Source organism: Alligator sinensis, unplaced genomic scaffold (genome assembly GCF_000455745.1).
Source record: "Alligator sinensis unplaced genomic scaffold, ASM45574v1 scaffold277_1, whole genome shotgun sequence".
Lineage (NCBI taxonomy): Eukaryota > Metazoa > Chordata > Crocodylia > Alligatoridae > Alligator > Alligator sinensis.
Window position 1 is genome coordinate 2,789,899 of NW_005841899.1, and position 19,031 is coordinate 2,808,929.

At 40.1% G+C, this 19,031-nt stretch overlaps 1 protein-coding gene across 2 annotated transcripts in view; it reads right to left on the minus strand.

Moving 5' to 3' along the window:
- Window positions 1-1,779: 1,779 nt before the first annotated feature.
- Window positions 1,780-19,031, minus strand: part of DARS (aspartyl-tRNA synthetase) — a 79,800-nt gene continuing 62,548 nt past the window's right edge. Inside the window, exons 8-16 of one of the 2 annotated variants that reach the window (XM_006018387.3) lie at window positions 14,842-14,953; window positions 12,715-12,849; window positions 11,703-11,850; window positions 10,687-10,833; window positions 9,603-9,645; window positions 6,641-6,721; window positions 5,546-5,657; window positions 4,484-4,555; window positions 1,780-2,408 (exon numbers count right to left, since the gene is read on the minus strand). In XM_006018387.3, the coding sequence (XP_006018449.1) occupies window positions 2,317-2,408; window positions 4,484-4,555; window positions 5,546-5,657; window positions 6,641-6,721; window positions 9,603-9,645; window positions 10,687-10,833; window positions 11,703-11,850; window positions 12,715-12,849; window positions 14,842-14,953 (942 nt within the window). In that variant the 3' untranslated portion in view covers window positions 1,780-2,316. The other variant, XM_025197579.1, reaches the window with a different exon arrangement.

The window sequence follows — 19,031 nt, forward strand, 5'->3', positions numbered from 1 at the left end:
ATAAAGCAGTTTGCTTGACTGTATATACAGCAATTCTTTCTGAAATTTGGTACTCAGAAAAAAAATTCGGCACAACACACAATTCAGTGATTTTATTATTAGAAGGAGGCTTCCTTTCATCCAGATATATTACTAGCTCTGTATTAGATAAGGTAATTGAATTTGATTAATTCCAGTTGGATTAGTTAAATAAACAACTGTTTTGAAGCTTGGCTTTAGCAGTAATAAATCTGTGATAATCAGCTGTATTTATAATCCACTTAGCTTTGATAAATACAACTGGGTATCCTGCAACAGATTTTAAATAGAAATTAATCATCTTGGGAAGATGCCACAGTAAATTATCCCAGCTTCTCAACAAAGCTGTGCAATGTGTTCTCTGAATTGCATAACTTCTAACAAACCTTCATTTTCACATTCCCAATCTTTTATCAGGTTAACCGCTACCATCCTAAAGATAGAATGTTTTATACTGGAGAGATCCACCAAAAAGTATCAAAATTAAGCCTTGTTAGATGGCAGTTACAAAAAGTCATTTTCTTTATTGTAAAATTCTCCCTACCTGAAATGGAGTTGGACCCACGTATTATAATTTATCATTAGTCTGCTTTCCAGAGCACTTGAACATCAGCACTTAGCTCCTATTGCTGGACTGGCTATGAAAGGCTCTCTAAGTACGTTAAACATTAAGGGCAACCTTTTAGAAGCTGGGAGTTGCACTATCAGCACCTTTGAAAATTGGACCAATTATACTGAAGTGATTAATTACAGAACGAGATGCCTAGGTTTAAGGACCAGACTCTGAAACATCTAGAACATTAGGGATAACACACCAACTGGGGATTTAATTTGATAAGAGCTGGAATGATTAACATATAGAAAATTTTAGTGACTTAGCGAAAAATTACATGATGATTGAAGATGGTTTTATCTAAATTAATACTTCCGTACATGCATTTTCATAAACAGTGCATTCACATACTCTAGCCAATGCCTGACTTTTAGACACAATGTACAGGTAAACCTGACATGCAGATTATTTTAAAAATCAGTTTTGAGATGCCTAAAATAGGTTACTTCAATAATGAATCTGTTTCCAACAAATAACTGGCTTGTTTTGAAGATTATGTATTTCACATATATACAAAATTAAAAATTAACTCATTCCATTTTGGAAAGCACAAACTGACAGATAGGCAATAAAAAACTATTGAGACCAATGAAAAATATATTTCCACTAAATGTACTGAGCCATTTAAGAAAAACCCTATTAAATATCAAAGTTAGAAATAAGCGGACACATGCACACTTGTGAAACAGCTGATGCTTGTATACTGTAATCAAAGGTTCACAGCCTCATTTTTATCCTTCTTTCCTTAGTAGGATATAGGTCTAAAAATAATAACTGCCACCTAACACAGAATTTTATGATGGCAGAAATGTCTTTGAAAAAAATTAGAAGTTTATAAATAGAATAAAAACACCTTGAAGTACAAAATTCTCTCTTTCTAAAACTAATTTTCTATGAAATCCTTTTGAAATGTCTATCTGTTGATTTCTCTGCAGATAGCACACATACCTGTGTGCACCAGACACACACACTTAAAACCAGGAATGGTCCTATTCTCTTTATAATACTTTCAGATGGAATAATAGGAAGAAAAAAAAGGCTAAGTTAACTCCAGGTAGTTATGATCTCATTCCCAAAACAACTTTATGTTGATGATTTCATATAAACTGTGAGAACCCAGAGCAAAACAAGACAAATGCTGTGGCCAATTTGCTTTTAGAGTTTTATTGCAATCTATTTTTACAATTTTGTATGATCGCTTCATTAGTAATGTTCTGTTTTTCACCTGTGTTTTATAATGCTCATTTTACCACACAAATCAGTTAGCAATTTGTTACCTTCCTCCTGCTTTTTGAGTTGCCAGTGTCTACAGTCATTTAGGCTTTGATCAAACCGTACTTTAAGATACACAACTAGCTGCTATAAGTTAAAAATGAAGAATTTTTTTAGCCTTTATTGCACAGTTTATTAAAATGTCAGTGTTTAGAAACTTGTTGAATTCCAAGGTATTGGTAGAACATGAACTCAATGGAATTATAACATTTTCATAAAAATGTGCACCTAGCTTCTATTGTAAAAAGTCCAGATCTGTTAAAATACTTCCCTTTAAATAAACAGTGAATGATTCAAAAAACTGTGGCACTTCAGTAGATTACGTTTCCTTCTTCTATTGCATATTACAATACTGAGGGTAGAGACTGATCAACAGCAGGGGACTGAAAAAAACTTTTCAAAAGCAGGTCTTCTTAAGGTGTTAGTCGTTTGGGATCCCGAGGGAACATGGAGGTCTGACGAACATTGTGCAGCCCCAGGTAGAGCATAGTTACTCTTTCCAACCCTGGAAAAATTAAGTCCAGTCAAATGACTCGTTAGTGTGACTCAGTGAGATCAGCATGAAGCTTAGTAATTCTAACACACCTTAAAACAATTGCAGAGGAAAGAAATCTACATAATAAGGCATAGGACTGTTCTGAGATACCAGTACAATTAACTAGAGGATGGAACTGGCATGAGAAACATGAAGTTGCTTTGTTTTACTGTACTTCATAACATTAATTATTATGCACATGCAATTATTATACACACTAAGTAACAGGGAAACCAAAGAACAAAATGGGATCCCTAACCTTATTAGGGCCTTTTAGTGTTACATTATCACTGTTACAACAGATGGAAAAAGGAATTGGGAAGCCGAGAGTACTGCACTGAGTACAAAAGCTAGGACAGATCAAACCAAATACAATCAGGACAAAGAGAAAGAGTTGTGGCAGACGATTATAGAGCAACCTGTACTTAAGACATGTTTCTTTCTAATGCCTTAAGATGCGTAGTAATTTAGACTGAGCAAGACCTAAAAGTATGATTCAAGTTATTCTTCCATTGTGTATTGGGAAGAATTTCATTTGCCATCATGCTGTGCGCTCACCTTTGCTAGATCCCTCTGAAGTCCTTCAGACTTAGTCATAAGTGACTTGCATAATATTTGTTATTTGCAAATGCTGAAATTTGTCTGTTCACTGATACTTGCATAATGGATTCCAAAATAGCCTTTTTTTCTAAACAATCATCTCTGCTGTTTATCTAAGGTTGTGCATACTTGTTTAATCCCTGATGTAATGCTTTATTTAACATTGGAGGAAGAACTGAAGAATGTATCTATCTGTCTTACAAATTGTACAGGCAGGGCATTTAGAATTTTCTAAATAAATGTAACATAGACAAAACATATACCCCTAAACAGGATAGGACAATGTTGTACTTCCACATGTACAAACAGGGCATGTCTAGACGAGCACGGATGTGCGGGATGTGGCGTCGCAGATCCATCTGTGGTGCCACACACTGCACATGCAGGCATCTCCTGCACTGGTACTTTGCAGCGTGGGGATTCTTTTCACCCTGGAAGATCCCGGGATCAAAAAATCCACAGCAAAAAAAAAGGTGGGGTAGTGCATGTGGCAGTAGTGCATGCCACCCAAAACCGGAGCCTGGTTGGCTGGGGCCACACTCCGGCTGCTGGTCATGTTTCCTGCTGTGGCTGCAGCCCCAGGCTGGCCCCCAGGACCCCAGGTAAGGATGCTGGGGCCAGCCTCCCCTACCGCACCCAGGGTAACCTGAGCACCACAGCATGTGTGGCACGGGTGTTCCCTGGGGACAAGTAACAGTGGGACAAGACATGCCACTGCTACTTGCCTCCGGGGAAACAAACATCCGTGCGCATCTGAATGTGCCCACAGGTTACATTTTGCTGCTGTAAACAATGTGTGTGATAGTAAACTGCTGTGCCTAAAATGCGTTTTAAAATTTAATGCTATGTCCTTTTTAAAATTCATTTCTGTTCAGTTAAATACTTAAGTTAAATATTTAAAGTGCTCACAGAATCAAAGCCTGTACCTTTGTCAAAAATATTGAATTGCAGCCAAATCTGATTGATGAGATTCAATCAAGTATCTTTAATATGAGTAAGGTAAAAGCGGTCACTAGTTTCTCTTGGCTTCATCAAAACTGTTGAGACCTGTTGTCGCCAGTATTTTTATCTACTTAATTTGAGTTATAGTTAATCCATACATAAATACTGTTTCTTTTTAAAGATTCCCTTTACAACAATTGATGGTGGTCATTGTGAGTAATGAGTAAGACTCATTCCTTGTGATTATCTCCCTTTGCTAGTCTTAATACTTCACACTTTCCAAAATAAATAATGCTTTAATTTAGCCTCTCTTTTTTTAATTCTCCAAGATAAGCAGCTTATGATATCACTCAACTAGACCATTTCACACATTCAGGTTAACTTTTTAAATTTTATTCTGAACTCTTACTTAAAATAAGTATAGCTAGTCAAAAGGTATTTGAGTCTCATCACTGAACGTTAAACTTGAGTAAGACAAAATAAAATAAGGGTAAGTACATTACCTATCCCACCACCTGCATGGGGAGGAGCACCAAAACGAAAGGAATCGATGTAAGCTTTTATTTTTTCCAAGTCTAGAGAAGAAAATCACATTTATTTTCATGCAGATCAAATGTCTCAACTTAATTTTTCTCAAAGTGGCCCCAAAAATAAATGCACAGATGTATCCACAACATCTCAGCAATGAACCTGTCAAACCAGGCATGGGTAAACGACCACACATTTTCTAAAAGTCATAACTATGCATGAATTAATCACATTTCTTTATAATTCTGTGAAGCCCTTCATGGGGAAGACATTTGATAGCTGAATGGGGGCTAAGCCACTCTTCTGCATTATAGTGGTATTAATTCTGAGAACTGAGGAATATGGTGGGACATGCATCCCAATGTATTTTCTCAGAATCCTGCACTGAGAGACTGAAGTTCTCTTATGTCCTACCTCACTCCCCCTGCCCTCTTCCCATTTACTATTCCTTCCTTCAAGAGAGAAAGTATACCACTCACTGTTTGCTACCTTTCACACACAGCACCTTAACACAAAGCCTGTTTAAATTTATACCCACTCTCCATCTCTCATCTCCTATTATCCAGTATGTTTCCATGATGATTTCCTCCCTAATTCCACCAATGGATCTCTTTCCTGTCTTGCTAATTCACAGTTCAGGAGTCAAGTTAGGAACCAGTGGTGGTGGGGGGCTGCACTGGGGGTACTAACCAGCAGTCAGCAAGAGTCTGCAGTAGCAAGGATGCACAGGAAGACAGGACTCTCAAACTCCCTGCTCCATGTTTCATGTCCCCAACTCCATACTGCACCGAACCTTCACATTTCCTATACTAGCAATCTTGCTAAGGCCCTTAGAAAACAGTTTCCAGATGCTGCTAAACTAGCCAGTTTCTTTTAAATTAATGTGTAGTGGATTAAAAATGGTTGAAACAAAATGAGACTGTTACTGCTATAGTGCATATTCCTGTTGTGTATCCCCAAGTGATGGTGTCAAACTGTGTCCCAAAAGTATATTTTTAATAACAGATAAAAACCCCTGATCCAACTGATTTTATTACCAATGCCATGATGCTGGGCTCTTTCCGTCAGCAGCTGAGGATCGTGAATTCTTTGAGCACCAGATAAAATCTCTTCTCCTCTCATGAACATATCGTAAGAGTTTGAAATTTTCTAGAAAGGTAAAAGTTTGCATCTGATTAGTGGCTGGGATCTGGAGGAATTGATGCATTTCCTCAGCCAGCAGATATCTACTTTTTGAGATCGCTGGCTAAGATAACACATGAAACTAGGTGACAGCAGGCATGTCTACACAAAACCTTTACCACGCAGCTGACCATTTAGCTGTGCACTAAAAGTCTTGGCACCTGCAAGAGTTAGTTGTGCAGTAAACATCTCGGTGTTGAAACGGTGCACCCAGGGACAATAAATGCGGGACTGTTTATTCAGGCACATTAACTGCATGTGTAGATGTGCCCAGCATGAAATATTTTGGGGCTATGGCAGCACCAGTATAATCAGATGTCTCTTTTCATCAGATTCAGACTTGACTTAATTTATGAACCTGAATTTAGCCAACTCCCTCTCCAGAATGACTACTTTTGTAAGCTAAGGAATAATGCACGGATTTTGTAAAAACCTAAGGGAAGTGCACTTCTGCTAAAGCAAAACTGTGAGAATAATTTTGCTCACTATGCAATGCTTATGACCGAAGCAGAAGCAATCTGACAAGACAAGACTTGACTCCCATTGTTTTTTTTAACATGTAACTTGCAGTAGTGTAATCAAGGTGGGGTGACTAGGGCAACAGACTTTTGCACCCACCTCGGGGCAGGGTATATGGTCAGGAGTACAGAATAATAACAGCTGCAATTGTAGTCACTCAACCACACCAGAAGCACCAGCAGTTGAAAACTGCCCCTGCTGTGGGCACCCAGCTGCCCCATAATGCCTCTATTATCTTTCAAAAGTATACGCAACTTTTAACCAAATGCAGCGCGAACTGGTGTTGGTTTACCCTTGATATCACCGTGCCCAACTCAAGTCTCATTAGCACTGTAAATCAAAGAAGAAAATAGTCACCTGCCAAATTGGCTTTACATAGTAAAATTAAACCTTTTACTTTTACATTGACTACACCACAGCTCTTTACTTACAGGATTTACTGGGTCTGGCATTGTATAAAAAGGCCTCACAGCCAGAGGATATTTGTCAAGTATGTAGAAGTCTGTATCATACTGCAAGAAGACCAGATAGTTTAATAAATTAATACGAGATACGATAAGGTCAGGGGAGGGTTATATAAAGAAAGCCACCACAATTTAATCATTGAAAACTAATATTTAAAAAAGCCCTTCTAAACAAATTAAGCAAAGGAAACATACAGGGTGTTTCATAGTTGCATAGTAGTTTGGGGTCAGAAGGGACCTAAATAGATCATCTAGTCTAACCCCCCACCACTGGCCAGAGCATACGGTGGGATCACACGACTCCAGATAGGTGATCATCCAACCTCTTTCTGAATTTACCCAAGGTAGGAGTGAGGACCACTTCCCTAGGAAGTTGGTTCCAGATCCTAGCCACCCTAACAGTGAAATAGTGCCTCCTAATCTCTAACCTGAACCTATTCTCCAGCAGCTTCTGGCTATTGTTCCTCATCACCCCAGGTGGTGCTGGAGGGAATAGGACCCTTCCTATTTGCTGCTGATCTCCCCTAACGAGTTTGTAGGCAGCCACCAAATCCCCCCATAACCTCCGTTTGCTGAGGCTGAACAGGTTCAGGTCCCTCAGCCTCTCCTCATAGGGCCTGCCCTGTTGCCCTCCAACCAAGTGGGTGGCCCTCCTCTGGACCCTCTCAAGGCAGGCCACATCCTTCTTAAAGTGCGGTGCCCAGAACTGGATGCAGTACTCCAATTGAGGCCGGACCAATGTCGCGTAGAGTGGGAGTATCACTTCTCTGGACCGGCCTGAGATGCATCTTTGGATGCATGACAAGATTCTGTTGGCTTTGCTGGCTGCGGTCTGGCATTGGCGGCTCATGTTCATCTTGGAGTCAATAATGACTCCCCAGCTTGTGTGTATGCTGTGGATTCCTTCTCCCCGGGTGCAGCACCCTGCATTTATCTACATTGAAGCCTATCCTATTACCATCCGCCCACTTCTGTAGTCTGTCTAAATCTAATTGCAGCCTCTCTCTCCCTTCTAGCGTGCCTACCTCTCCCCACATCTTGGTGTCATCGGCAAACTTGGACAATGTGTTTTCCACCCCCTCGTCCAAGTCGCTGATGAAGATGTTGAACAGTGCAGGCCCCAGGACCAAGCCCTGGGGACCCCACTATTCACATCCCGCCAGGTCGAGTATGACTCATCCACCACCACTCTCTGGGTGTGCCCCATCAGCCAATTTTTGACCCATCCAACTGTGTAGGCATCAATGCCACAGTTGCTCAATTTATTAATGAGAATGGGGTGAGAGACACTGTCAAAGGCCTTCTTAAAGTCTAGAAAGACTACGTCCATGGCGACACCATCATCCAGAGATTTAGTTACCTGGTCAAAGAAGGCCATCAGGTTGGTCAGGCAGGACCTGCCTTTGATGAACTCATGTTGATTTCCCCTGGGCATGATCTCCCCTGCTGGCCCCTCACAGATGTGATCCTTGATAATTTTTTCAAGGATTTTCCCCAAGATCGATGTGAGGCTTATAGGCTTATAGTTTCCTGAGTCCTCCTTTCTCCCTTTCTTATAAATGGGGACCACATTAGCTAGTTTCCAAATATCCAGGCACCCGGCCCATGGACCACGATCGCTCATACAGCCGGACCAAGGGCACAGCAATGACCCCCGCTAGCTCTCAACACCCGTGGGTGGAGGGCATCAGGGCCCACAGATTTAAAAACATCCAGCCCTTTCAGAAGATCCCTAACTATTTCTGCGCAGACCCGAGGCCTGGCAGTGCTATCCCCAAGATTGCCCCTACCTGTTGATAAAGTCCTTGTGCAACTTTAAACTTTAATAACTCTAGATGTACATATCATAGAAGCAAACTGTACATGGTGATTGAAAGCATAATTCATTAGGTTTTAACACAAGACAGCTCACATTTCTAGACTTCAGTATAACCACTCTTTTGTGATAAATAACTCAACCTGATTTTCCAACTCATAGAAAACATTTTCCAGTTGCCGCTAAGTAATTTCATGAATTGCATTTGTGATTCTTACTCTATGCATAGCTTACACTATGTTAAAAAACTTAATGAATTATGGTTTCAATCGCTGTTTACACTTTGCTTCTATCACGTGTATATACAAAGTTATTAAAGTTTAAAGTTGCACAAGGACTTTATAAACACCCTGCAGTTGCCCTATTTATTTCAACACTACTTACTTTGAAAAACAATCCTGTATTTTATTTATTACACTTTTTGTTTTTGGACACTTCATTTTTTGTGACTTCCAGGATGCACGAAAAGTAACATTTCTTGCTCTCATAAATGCATTGTTTTTTATTTTCTAAACAGAGATCTTGCCTTCCTCAGCTGCTGCTAATGAAAACAAAGCTAAATACTTCCATCTATTTACGATCTTAGTGTTTCAAGGTTTGTGTATCAGAATATTTGCCAATGAATTGCTTGTTAACTCAATCTGCAGGACAAGCTTATATTGAGTTTTGGTTAATATTTAAAAAACCCCACCAAACCCAAACACCTCTCTGGTGTTTGGGTTTACAGCTTTTGTAAAGTATCATTTCCTTAGAATACATTATGTACTGCATTGTAAATAAAAGCTAATAAAAAGATTCAAAGGTTTTTTTTCAGGATTTTCTTTCTTAAAATATTTTTTCAAATGGTGTTATTTATAATAAGAGTGGAGGGAAGGAACTGTCAAAAGACTAGCGAATGATAGCAAAAAAGATTACCCAGGTGAACAATCAAGAAATTCTTATGTCAATCTCAAAAAAAATTTCCAAATGACTTCTGCCTCTTCTGAAGACTACCTATTTTGAAACATAACATCCCCTTGTTTGTACAAAAACAGACATTTCTCTCTACTGTTTCTACATTGTAGAGACTTCAGTTTTAACAGAAAGAATAATGTATTCTAAAGCAATAGTTACCTTCTCCTTTACCAGACGCCCCAGAAGCTTTTCATTAGGTGTGCTGAAAAAGATTGTGACTGTCAGAATAAAGCAAACCAGGCCTCCATTAAGCACACAAAAAACCTCAAAGATTTCTGCAGATTTATTTTTGAAGGGCCCTACCTCACAACTTTCAGAAAGCATCCCAGGTGTTCCTGCATATTTTGAGAAGTTTAAATTCCTAACTAAATTGTGGTTATATCATAAACAACTCCTAACTAAGAATGTTCTTGCTCCTGTCACATTATTTTGATTACTGAAACATTCTGGACCCGATTCCCCACTGCCCTGCAGTCTAAAGTGCTCTCATCCAGATAGCACTCTGCGGTGCTGGATGGACCCTTACGCTGAAACCTTTTATTTATTTTAACTGAGAAGTTGCATACATGTCCCTAAACAAACTGAACACATGAGAAAGAACGTATGTTTTAATCTGGCAAATGTACATGGACGCTGCTACAAACTTATTGAGCCTGATCTGTCTGCCAGTAAATGTTAGTTGAGAATTAAACTGGGATCACTGTTTTAAAGGTGGGGGGAAAGGTTTCCATGGCAGGGGCATCAAGTTCTCTGAAGAATCTTAGACTTAAAAATCACATTCACAGACATTTAGCAGGTCAGCCCTGCAACCTGTTATGTAGAAGAAGTGTTTTATTCTTGAAGAACTTCTCTTACTTTGTGCTGTTATATTTGTTGTTTTGGATACCCAAGGCTCACTTAGGTATAAAAAATTTACAGTGAACTAGGGGATTTAGAGTCTCATCCCATTACTTATGTTTCAAGAGAAGGTAGCTAGATATTTGACTGGGATAATTAGGGATGATCCTGCCTCGAGCAAAGACTATTTGACCTCTTGAGGTTCCCTCCAGTCCTACTTTCCAGTTCTCTTGAGATCCCTTCCAGTCCCACTTTCCAATAAGCTTATGAACACATATAGTCTAGTGAATTCATTTCAGAACATGGCTGTACAGTACCAAATCAATACTTCAACAAGAACTGGTGTGTATGTGTGTGTGTTTTTACTCTTACAAGGTTTGGCTGCTTTCCAACACATCTATTATACCTTAAATCTTCTTCATCCCCCATCTCCACACCAGCTTCCTTGAGCATAGCCACAGCTTCACGGTACTCCAGTCTCAAAGTTGGTTCCAAAAACTTGAATGGCTCACATGGAAACTGTTTATTCACTGTCTGAATTTCAGTCTGAAATCTATACATGAAGAAACAGAAAAGCATTTCTTGTATGGTTCACTAATGCAAGCTTACAATTGCAGTACACTTTTTGCCACAAGGGGTCACTTTTGTAACATATAAGACCAACTACTTCAAGACTATTCCCGAAGCAGTTGTGTATAATGTAAGAACTGAATATTATCCAAGTTGATGAAACTCATTTCAATACTACAAATACAACTCTGCTAAATATTACAAATATTTTAACATTATTCCTGATGCTTCATTCTTCTCTCAAGGAGTAACCAGCTAAGATGACTATTCTTTGAAATCATTGCCTTAAAAATTAGAAACTAGCTTTATTATAGTTACTGGCTTTATACCAAAATTAAATATTACAGAAACCATATACAAATTTGCTTGTAGTTAAGTAAATATATTGTGCATTACTGGCTAGATACCTCATAATTTGTAAGCAAATGTGAGACTTTCCTCCAGAACCTGCTGAATTGGCTTTGTAACAAAAAGTGGAAAACACTGCTCTCTACTTTCATGGTTGATATACTCACTAATAAGATAAGGAAGACACGAGAAAGCTTTTTAAAAAAGAAGATATGAAGATCAATTTTCAAACACGGACAAAGAGTTGTTGTAAACGCACAACTTTCCCCAACAGAAATAGTTTTGCTTGATGCCAACTGACTTGCTCCATAAATCACACTTCAGGGTGACAATGGACTCACGCCTCAGGCTTCCACGAACTTTGAAACTTAGACAGATAGGGAGAGGTAAGAGCCTTAATTCTGGAGCCTGCTTGGTGTAAATTGGATTTCTGGTGGTTACCGAAGGGAATGCCCACTCTTGTCCTATTAAAACCCCTACATATGTTAAGCAAGGTGCATTTACCTTTCTTGAAGTCCCTTGAATATCTGCACCAAAGTGTCTGCAATCTCATCTACCACTTCATGATAGTGGTAGTTAAAAGACATTTCTATATCCAGACCAACAAACTCAGTCAGGTGTCTGTGTGTATTGGAATCTTCGGCTCTGAATACTGTAAAAGAGTGCAAATACTAAATTGCATTTTTATCTTTAATGAAATGAGTAAGACTATTTTATCTGCTGCTTGTAAAATAACTCATACAATCAATCACATCGGTCTTGCATCATTTTGCCACAGAACAAGACCTACAACACTTGGTACTTTTGAAATCTTTAGTTCTCTTTTCATGTTGTTCTGCCAACGACTAATTACCAGCTTTAAATATCTTTATACCGCCTTTTGAAGTATACTTGAAATGCGATACTGCAGATTACTGTTCAGCAGTAGTGAGACCTATTTTTCCTAAGTTTTTGAAGAGATCGAGATGGAGATTAGAAATTATTAAAATCTGGGCTTATTTTACCATCTGCCCAATTTCTAGCATGTGTGTTTTAAATGGAGTTTTATATACACACACACACACACAAAATATAGGATGGGCTTATATTAGAATGTAATTTATGCAAAAAACACTTTCATATTTTTAACTGCTTCAAGTGAAGCACATGCATGAAAACCTTCAGCTTCTGGCATTACAGAATTAGAGGATACTTTACAAGCTTGTTTTAGCTCATCACTGTTCTACTATCTCCTACTGCAGTGCTCCTTTTTTGTCTTCTGAGGTAATATCCACTAGAGAATACCAGTGCTCTGCCAAAATTTCTGACTTCCGCGCCATACTTCTGTTCCTTCAGCTTATCTGTCAAACCTGTCAGTCCGATTGGTAGCCCTTCCTTGATACTTTTGTTTGGTATGCAGATCACAGATGAAATGATTCAAGCTTTCAGCATGTGTAAAATTACCTTATTTGTCACGCTCCCACTGTAACCTATTGCTGGTTTATCCAAGTTATTCATACAGCAAAGTTATTCTTACCCGGTCCAATGCAGAAAACCTTTTCAAAGTCAGCACATATACACATCTGCTTGTACAACTGTGGGGACTGAGCCAGGTAGGCACTACTTTTGAAGTAAGATACAGTGAATACATTGGCTCCTCCTTCGCTGGCAGCTGAAAAATGTGGATGATTTACATTGTAATAATTACCAAAAATATTAAAATATAATGACAACAAAAATTAACCAAAGCTGTGCAAGTCAAGCATGTTTGCGTTTATATTTAAAGACGAAGGTGAGATGTTTCAAAGCCACGAAACAGAGAGACACATAGCACCTAATAATTTTAACAGACATTGTTTGTTCAGTCACCTTTGAGGTGTTAAACACAGAGAGTTAATTTGAAAATCTAATGCAGTACTGGAAAGAAAGAGCTCCTGCAATCTAATCCCAAATTTGAAACCGACTCCCATCTGTGCTCTCAGGTGAGTACATTTACGATTTTCCTACTGTAATATGAGAACGATACGTGTCTTCCTAGCTACCTAACATAGACAAAGGTATGGTGAAGAATGATCAGTCAGTATTCTTAAGAAATACCCTAAAGTTGAGAGATAACGGCTACATAGTAAATATTATTATCCGCTTTTCCACTAAGAAGAACTTATGTGTTATGTGGTTCGAGTTCCGAACCTCTGGGCCCCACGCATAATTCCTAAATTTCGGCAGCTATTTTTTCTGTATTTTTAGCTAAAAGTATAATTTAAATGAATATTCTGGAATATTCAACAGCTTTTAAAACCAAAGATTAAAACAGCTGGGATATTTATATATGAAAATAGTACAGACTGTACCTACTGTACCTGGGTTGCTAAATATAATCTAATTGAAACAATAGGAGGCTTGCACTACTGATTTCAACGGTACACTGAACAGTAAGAATGATGCACTTCCTGAAAGGCTTTATGTAAATAGAGACCTTGTGAACCATCTGTGCTTTAGGTGAAGTGGGAGAGTGAGTTAGAGTTCAGCGACATTTGCGTGGTAAGTCTGTTGCTTGCATCTACTGAATTAGAAAAGCTTGGGGCTCAACCAAGACTGGCTTAGTAAAAGGGAAATTATAATATCCACCGCTAAGATGCCTGGGTAAGGCAAACCCATAGCAAACAATATAAATACCATGCCTTGGTATAGCACCCCATTAGAGAAGTCTCATGCATTTTGGCAACATCAGTGGAGCCTCACAATCTGTGAGGTGGTAGATACAATATTCAAATGACAATGGGACCAGAGATTTGGCTCACTCATTCAAAGTTGCACAGCAAGTCAGCAGGGGAGCCAGGAATAGAAACTAAGGCATAACTGTATCAGATGATACTGATATAAGATGTTACAACATAAATGTAACCTCTGCATGTTCCTGCAGTGCTGCAGATACAGCAAAGATGCTGCAACTTTAATCCAGCTTCACTGGGGTAAAAGTTACTGAGTTGTTGCAAATGCACAGATGTAACAGTTATATCACGCAGGGGTTTGGGTTATATCATAGCAGCTGATGCCTGCTCCTGAGCAGCAGCTTTTCCTCCCCTTTTAAAATGGTTAAAAGTTAACATTTCACCATAACCTATATTTGCCAACTCCTAGTCCTAGGTTTTAGCATAGCTGTATATTAGCACCTTCTATTCATCTTTTGTTCACTATACAATTTCGTATTATTTTCTAATCATGGAATGATCTTTGGTAAAGCATCATGTATACCGATACCTTCACTAGGAAATCTGTACTTAATTTAACTTGGAAAACTCTTGTTTCTTTAATTGCAAACATCTGATTTCTGAACTGGTCAAGTGTTCAGATCTAAGAGCAATCGTGATCACACATCTTTGCTTAACTTAATGAAATCTTTATATGCACTGGAGAGTGCGGCAGTCAGGTATGAATAATCCTTAGCTGTCAGCTGGTCAATTGTATATGAGACCCAGACAAGTCACCCTTGTAGCTTTTAAAAGTTACAGTGCTTTTGCTATCTTAAACCTAAAACCTAAAAGATAGGAACATTATCTATTGCTCATTAAAAAGATGAAAAAACACATTTTCAACCCCCACAAACTTCTCTACACAAATTAGATTTCTCATCATTGTAACTGTTGAAACAACCAGGCAGTACCTGAGATGATTTTGGGAGTCTGAATTTCCACAAATCCCTTGTGAATGAGAGTTTCTCGAAAGAGCTGACAGATACCAGACTGAAGGCGGAAGACAGCCTGACTAGTGGAAGTCTACAAGGAAGGAAATAAAATCATGAATCCTAAAACAGTCTTACTTTCTGGACTTTATTACTTTTGTCAAGGCAGTTACAGATTGTTAAACCTCTTGTCTCAGGAATGCTTATTATCCTACTCAAAAGTACCTGAAAAGTGATGTCAAAGTCGAGATTTATTTATTATAAACAGAAATAGCAAAAGGTAACAGATGAAAGTCTTTTATTTCAATTTACGGTTCATTCAATTACAAAGAGGACACTAGTGCACTCTGCACTCAAAGAACTACTGATTTGTAAGACAAATACTACTGAAAGATGAGATTTACAGTATGACAAAACCATGAACATTAAACCTATTAGAAAGCTTTCACTGCACTGAACCAAAACAGATGTGGAAATATATAGTACATTATAAATGCAATGTGCTTGGTAAAATACATTATGGAGAAAGGTTTTAGTCCACTTAAAAAGATAAGGGCCACGTCCAGACGAGTACGGAAGTGTGGTATGTGGTGCTGAAGATCCATCTGTGGCGCCACACTGCACACCTAGGCGTTCCCCACGCTGCTACTTTGCAGCACAGGATTTTTTTTTTTTGATACCAGGAGCCAGGGTCAAAGAAACAAAAACAAAACAAAAAAACAAAAACAACAACAACAAAAAGGCAGGGTGACATGTGGCAGCGTGTACTGCCCAAAATCGGAGCCTGGCCAGCTGGAGCCATGCCCACCAGGCTCCCTGCTGCGGCAGGAGCACTGTGGCTGCAGCTCCCAGAGGACCTGCTGCTGGGGCCAGAGTTAAGCTGCTGGGGCCAGCACAGTTGCTAGCCTTAGCCTCCCCTACCTTACCCGGGGTAACCTGCCGTACGCCAGAACGTGAGAGGCACAGGTGATCCCCAGGGACAAGTAGCAGCAGCACAAAGGGTGCCACTGCTACTTGTCCCCAGGGAAACACATGATCCCACTTGTGTGGACACGGCCAAAGAGTACCATACTCGATAGGACCAATGGTCCTTTAAGTTCAGTCTCCTGTCTCCGACAGTGGCAGGGTTGGATGCTTTAGAGGGAGAGCACTGAATCAGATATATCTAGAGTAATCTACCCCTGGCATCTACCATCATTTGGTTAGAAAGATGCTAGATGAAACATCTTCCAACTGTTCTGTTTAACAGCTATTGAGAGATCTATTGTACAGGGTTGCTAATTGGCTGGAGGGCCGCACCCAGAGAGTGGTGGTGGACGGGTCATTTTCGACCTGGAGGGATGTGGGCAGTGGGGTTCCTCAGGGCTTGGTCCTCGGGCCCGCACTGTTCAACATCTTCATCGGCGACTTGGACGAGGGGGTGAAAAGCACCTTGTTCAAATTCGCGGATGACACTAAGATGTGGGGAGAAGTGGGCACGCTAGAGAGGGACAGGCTGTAATTAGATCTGGACAGGTTACAGGGGTGGAGGGATGAGAACAGGATGGGTTTCAATACTGACAAGTGCAAGGTACTGCACCTGGGGAGGAAGAAGCAGCAGCATACCTGCAGGCTGGGGAACTCCCTTCTTGTCAGCACAGAGGCAGAAAAGGATCTTGGAGTCATTATTGATTCCAAGATGAACATGGGCTGACAATGTGAGGATGCGGTCAGGAAGGCTAACTGCACCTTGTCATGCATCCACAGGTGTATCACAAGCAGGTCCAAGGAGGTGATCCTCCCCCTCTATGCGGCACTGGTCAGGCCACAGCTGGAGTACTGTGTCCAGTTCTGGGCGCCGCACTTCAAGAGGGATGTGGACAGCATTGAGAGGGTCCAGGGAAGGCCACTTGCATGATCAGGGTGCAGCAGGGCAGGCCCTACGAGGAGAGGCTATGGGACCTGAACCTGTTCAGCCTCTACAAGAGAAGGCTGAGAGGGGATCTGGTGGCCATCTATAAATTGGCCAAGGGAGACGAGCAGGCAATGGGAGAGTCCCTGTTCCCTCGAGCACTACCGGGAGTAACAAGGAATAACGGCCGTAAGTTGACGGAAAGCAGACTCAGGCTAGATATCAGGAAGCGCTACTTCACAGTCAGGGCGTCTGGGATCTGGAACCAACTTCCAAGGGAAGTGGTGCTCGCTCCAACCCTGGGGGTCTTTAAAAGGAGGCTAGAGAGACACCTAGCCGGGGTCATTTGACCCCACTATTCATTCCTGCCCATGGCAGGGGGTCGGACTTGATGATCTGCTCAGGTGCCTTCCGACCCTACTAACTATGAAACATTAAATTTGTCGAACCCCGTTTTGAATCTGGCTATATTATCTGTCTCTATAGCCTCCTGTGGCAATGAGTGCCACAAGTTAACTATATACTGCATTAAAAGTATTTTCTTGTTAGGTTTAAACCTGACTCCTACTAATTTCAGTGGGTGCACCTAGTTCTAGTATTCTGGGACTTGGTGATTAACAGTTCCCTATTCCCAGGTGACTTTGCACCGTTTGTGATATTACAGACGTCTAGCATATTCTCCCTTAGCCTTCCCATCAGGTTGGAAGGGAGCCTAGCATTTTAGTCTCTCTTGGCATGGTGGCTACTCCATACCCCTGAACATTTTGATTGTCCTTCCCTGTTCCTTTTCCAATTCTACCACATCCTTTAAGATGTGGAGACCAGAATGACACAGTATTCAAGATGTTGGTGCACCGTGGATTTACATGGTGGCATTATGATAGTCTTCCTTTTGTTTTCAATTCCCTTAATGATGCCCAATATTTTACTGGCCTTTTTGGTTGCTGCTGCACACTAAGCTGGCATTTTTAAAGCTATCTACAATGACTCCAAGGTCAATTAAAAACCCAACACTCTTTAAGTATCGAGGTTATATTTCTCCCAAGTGCATTACCTTGCACTTGTCAACATTAAAGTTCATCTGCCATTTTTTTGTCTTTTTGCTTAGCTTTGTAAGAAATTTCTGCAGCCTGTCTTCATCTTGGTATTTGACTAATTTGGTATCATTTGCAAACTTAGAGATTTCACCATGTACCCCCATTTGAAGGTCCCTGATGAAAACGTTGAACAAAACTGGGCCCATCACAGATCCCTGTGGGACCCCAACTTCTGATCTCCTTCCTTTTTGGACCATTTCACCTTACCTTTTGCTTCCTATCTTTTAACCAACTTTCAATCCACAATGAACCTTTCCTACAAACCTGCAGCAACACAGTTTTTCAAAAGCCTTTGGTGAGGGACTTTGCCAAAAGCTTTCAGAAAGTCTAAATATATCATGTCAACTGGATTCCCTTTGTCCACGTGCTTGTTAACACTTTCAAAGAACTCCAGCAGATTAGTAATGCAGGATTTCCCTTAACAAAACCATGCTGACTTCTCTAGCAGATCAGATTTGTTCATGTGACTGCCGATTTTATTTTTTAATATAGATTTTACCAATTTGCCGGGGATGGAAGTGAGACTCACTGGTCTGTAGTTCCCAAGATCACCTCTGGAGCCCTTTTTAAGATAAATGTTATGTTGGTAATCTATACGTCCTTTGGCATGGAGACTATTTGTAATGATAGGTTACACAGTATTGCCAGCAGCAAAACAATTTAACCTATGAGTTCCTTCAGAACTCTTGGGTGAATGCCATCCAATCCTGGTGATTTTGTATTTATCAATTTGTCCTAAAACTTCTTCTATTGTCGCTTCAACTTGATCGAATCTTCAGACCTATTTAACTGGAAGGATGGATCGGGCATGGGAATTCCTCCAGTATCTTCTGTAGTGTAAAAAAAGAATCAATGCAATGGATTTATTTAACTTCTCTGCTATGAACCTATCTATCCATGAGTGCACCTTTTATACCTCAGTCATCTAATGGTTCCACTAATTTTCTCGCTGGCTTCCTGCTTCTGATAGATTTACAGACTTCAGCATCTTTTGCTAGACATTCCTCAAATCGATTTTTGGTCTGCTTTATTTTACACTAGATTTACCAGAGTTTGTGATCTTTCCTGTTTTCTTCATTTGGGTACAACTTCCATTTTCTGAAGGACACCTTTTTGCCTTGAATGACATCCTTAACTGCTACTAAACTAAGGTTGGTACCCATTTTCATTTGTGGTATACGCTC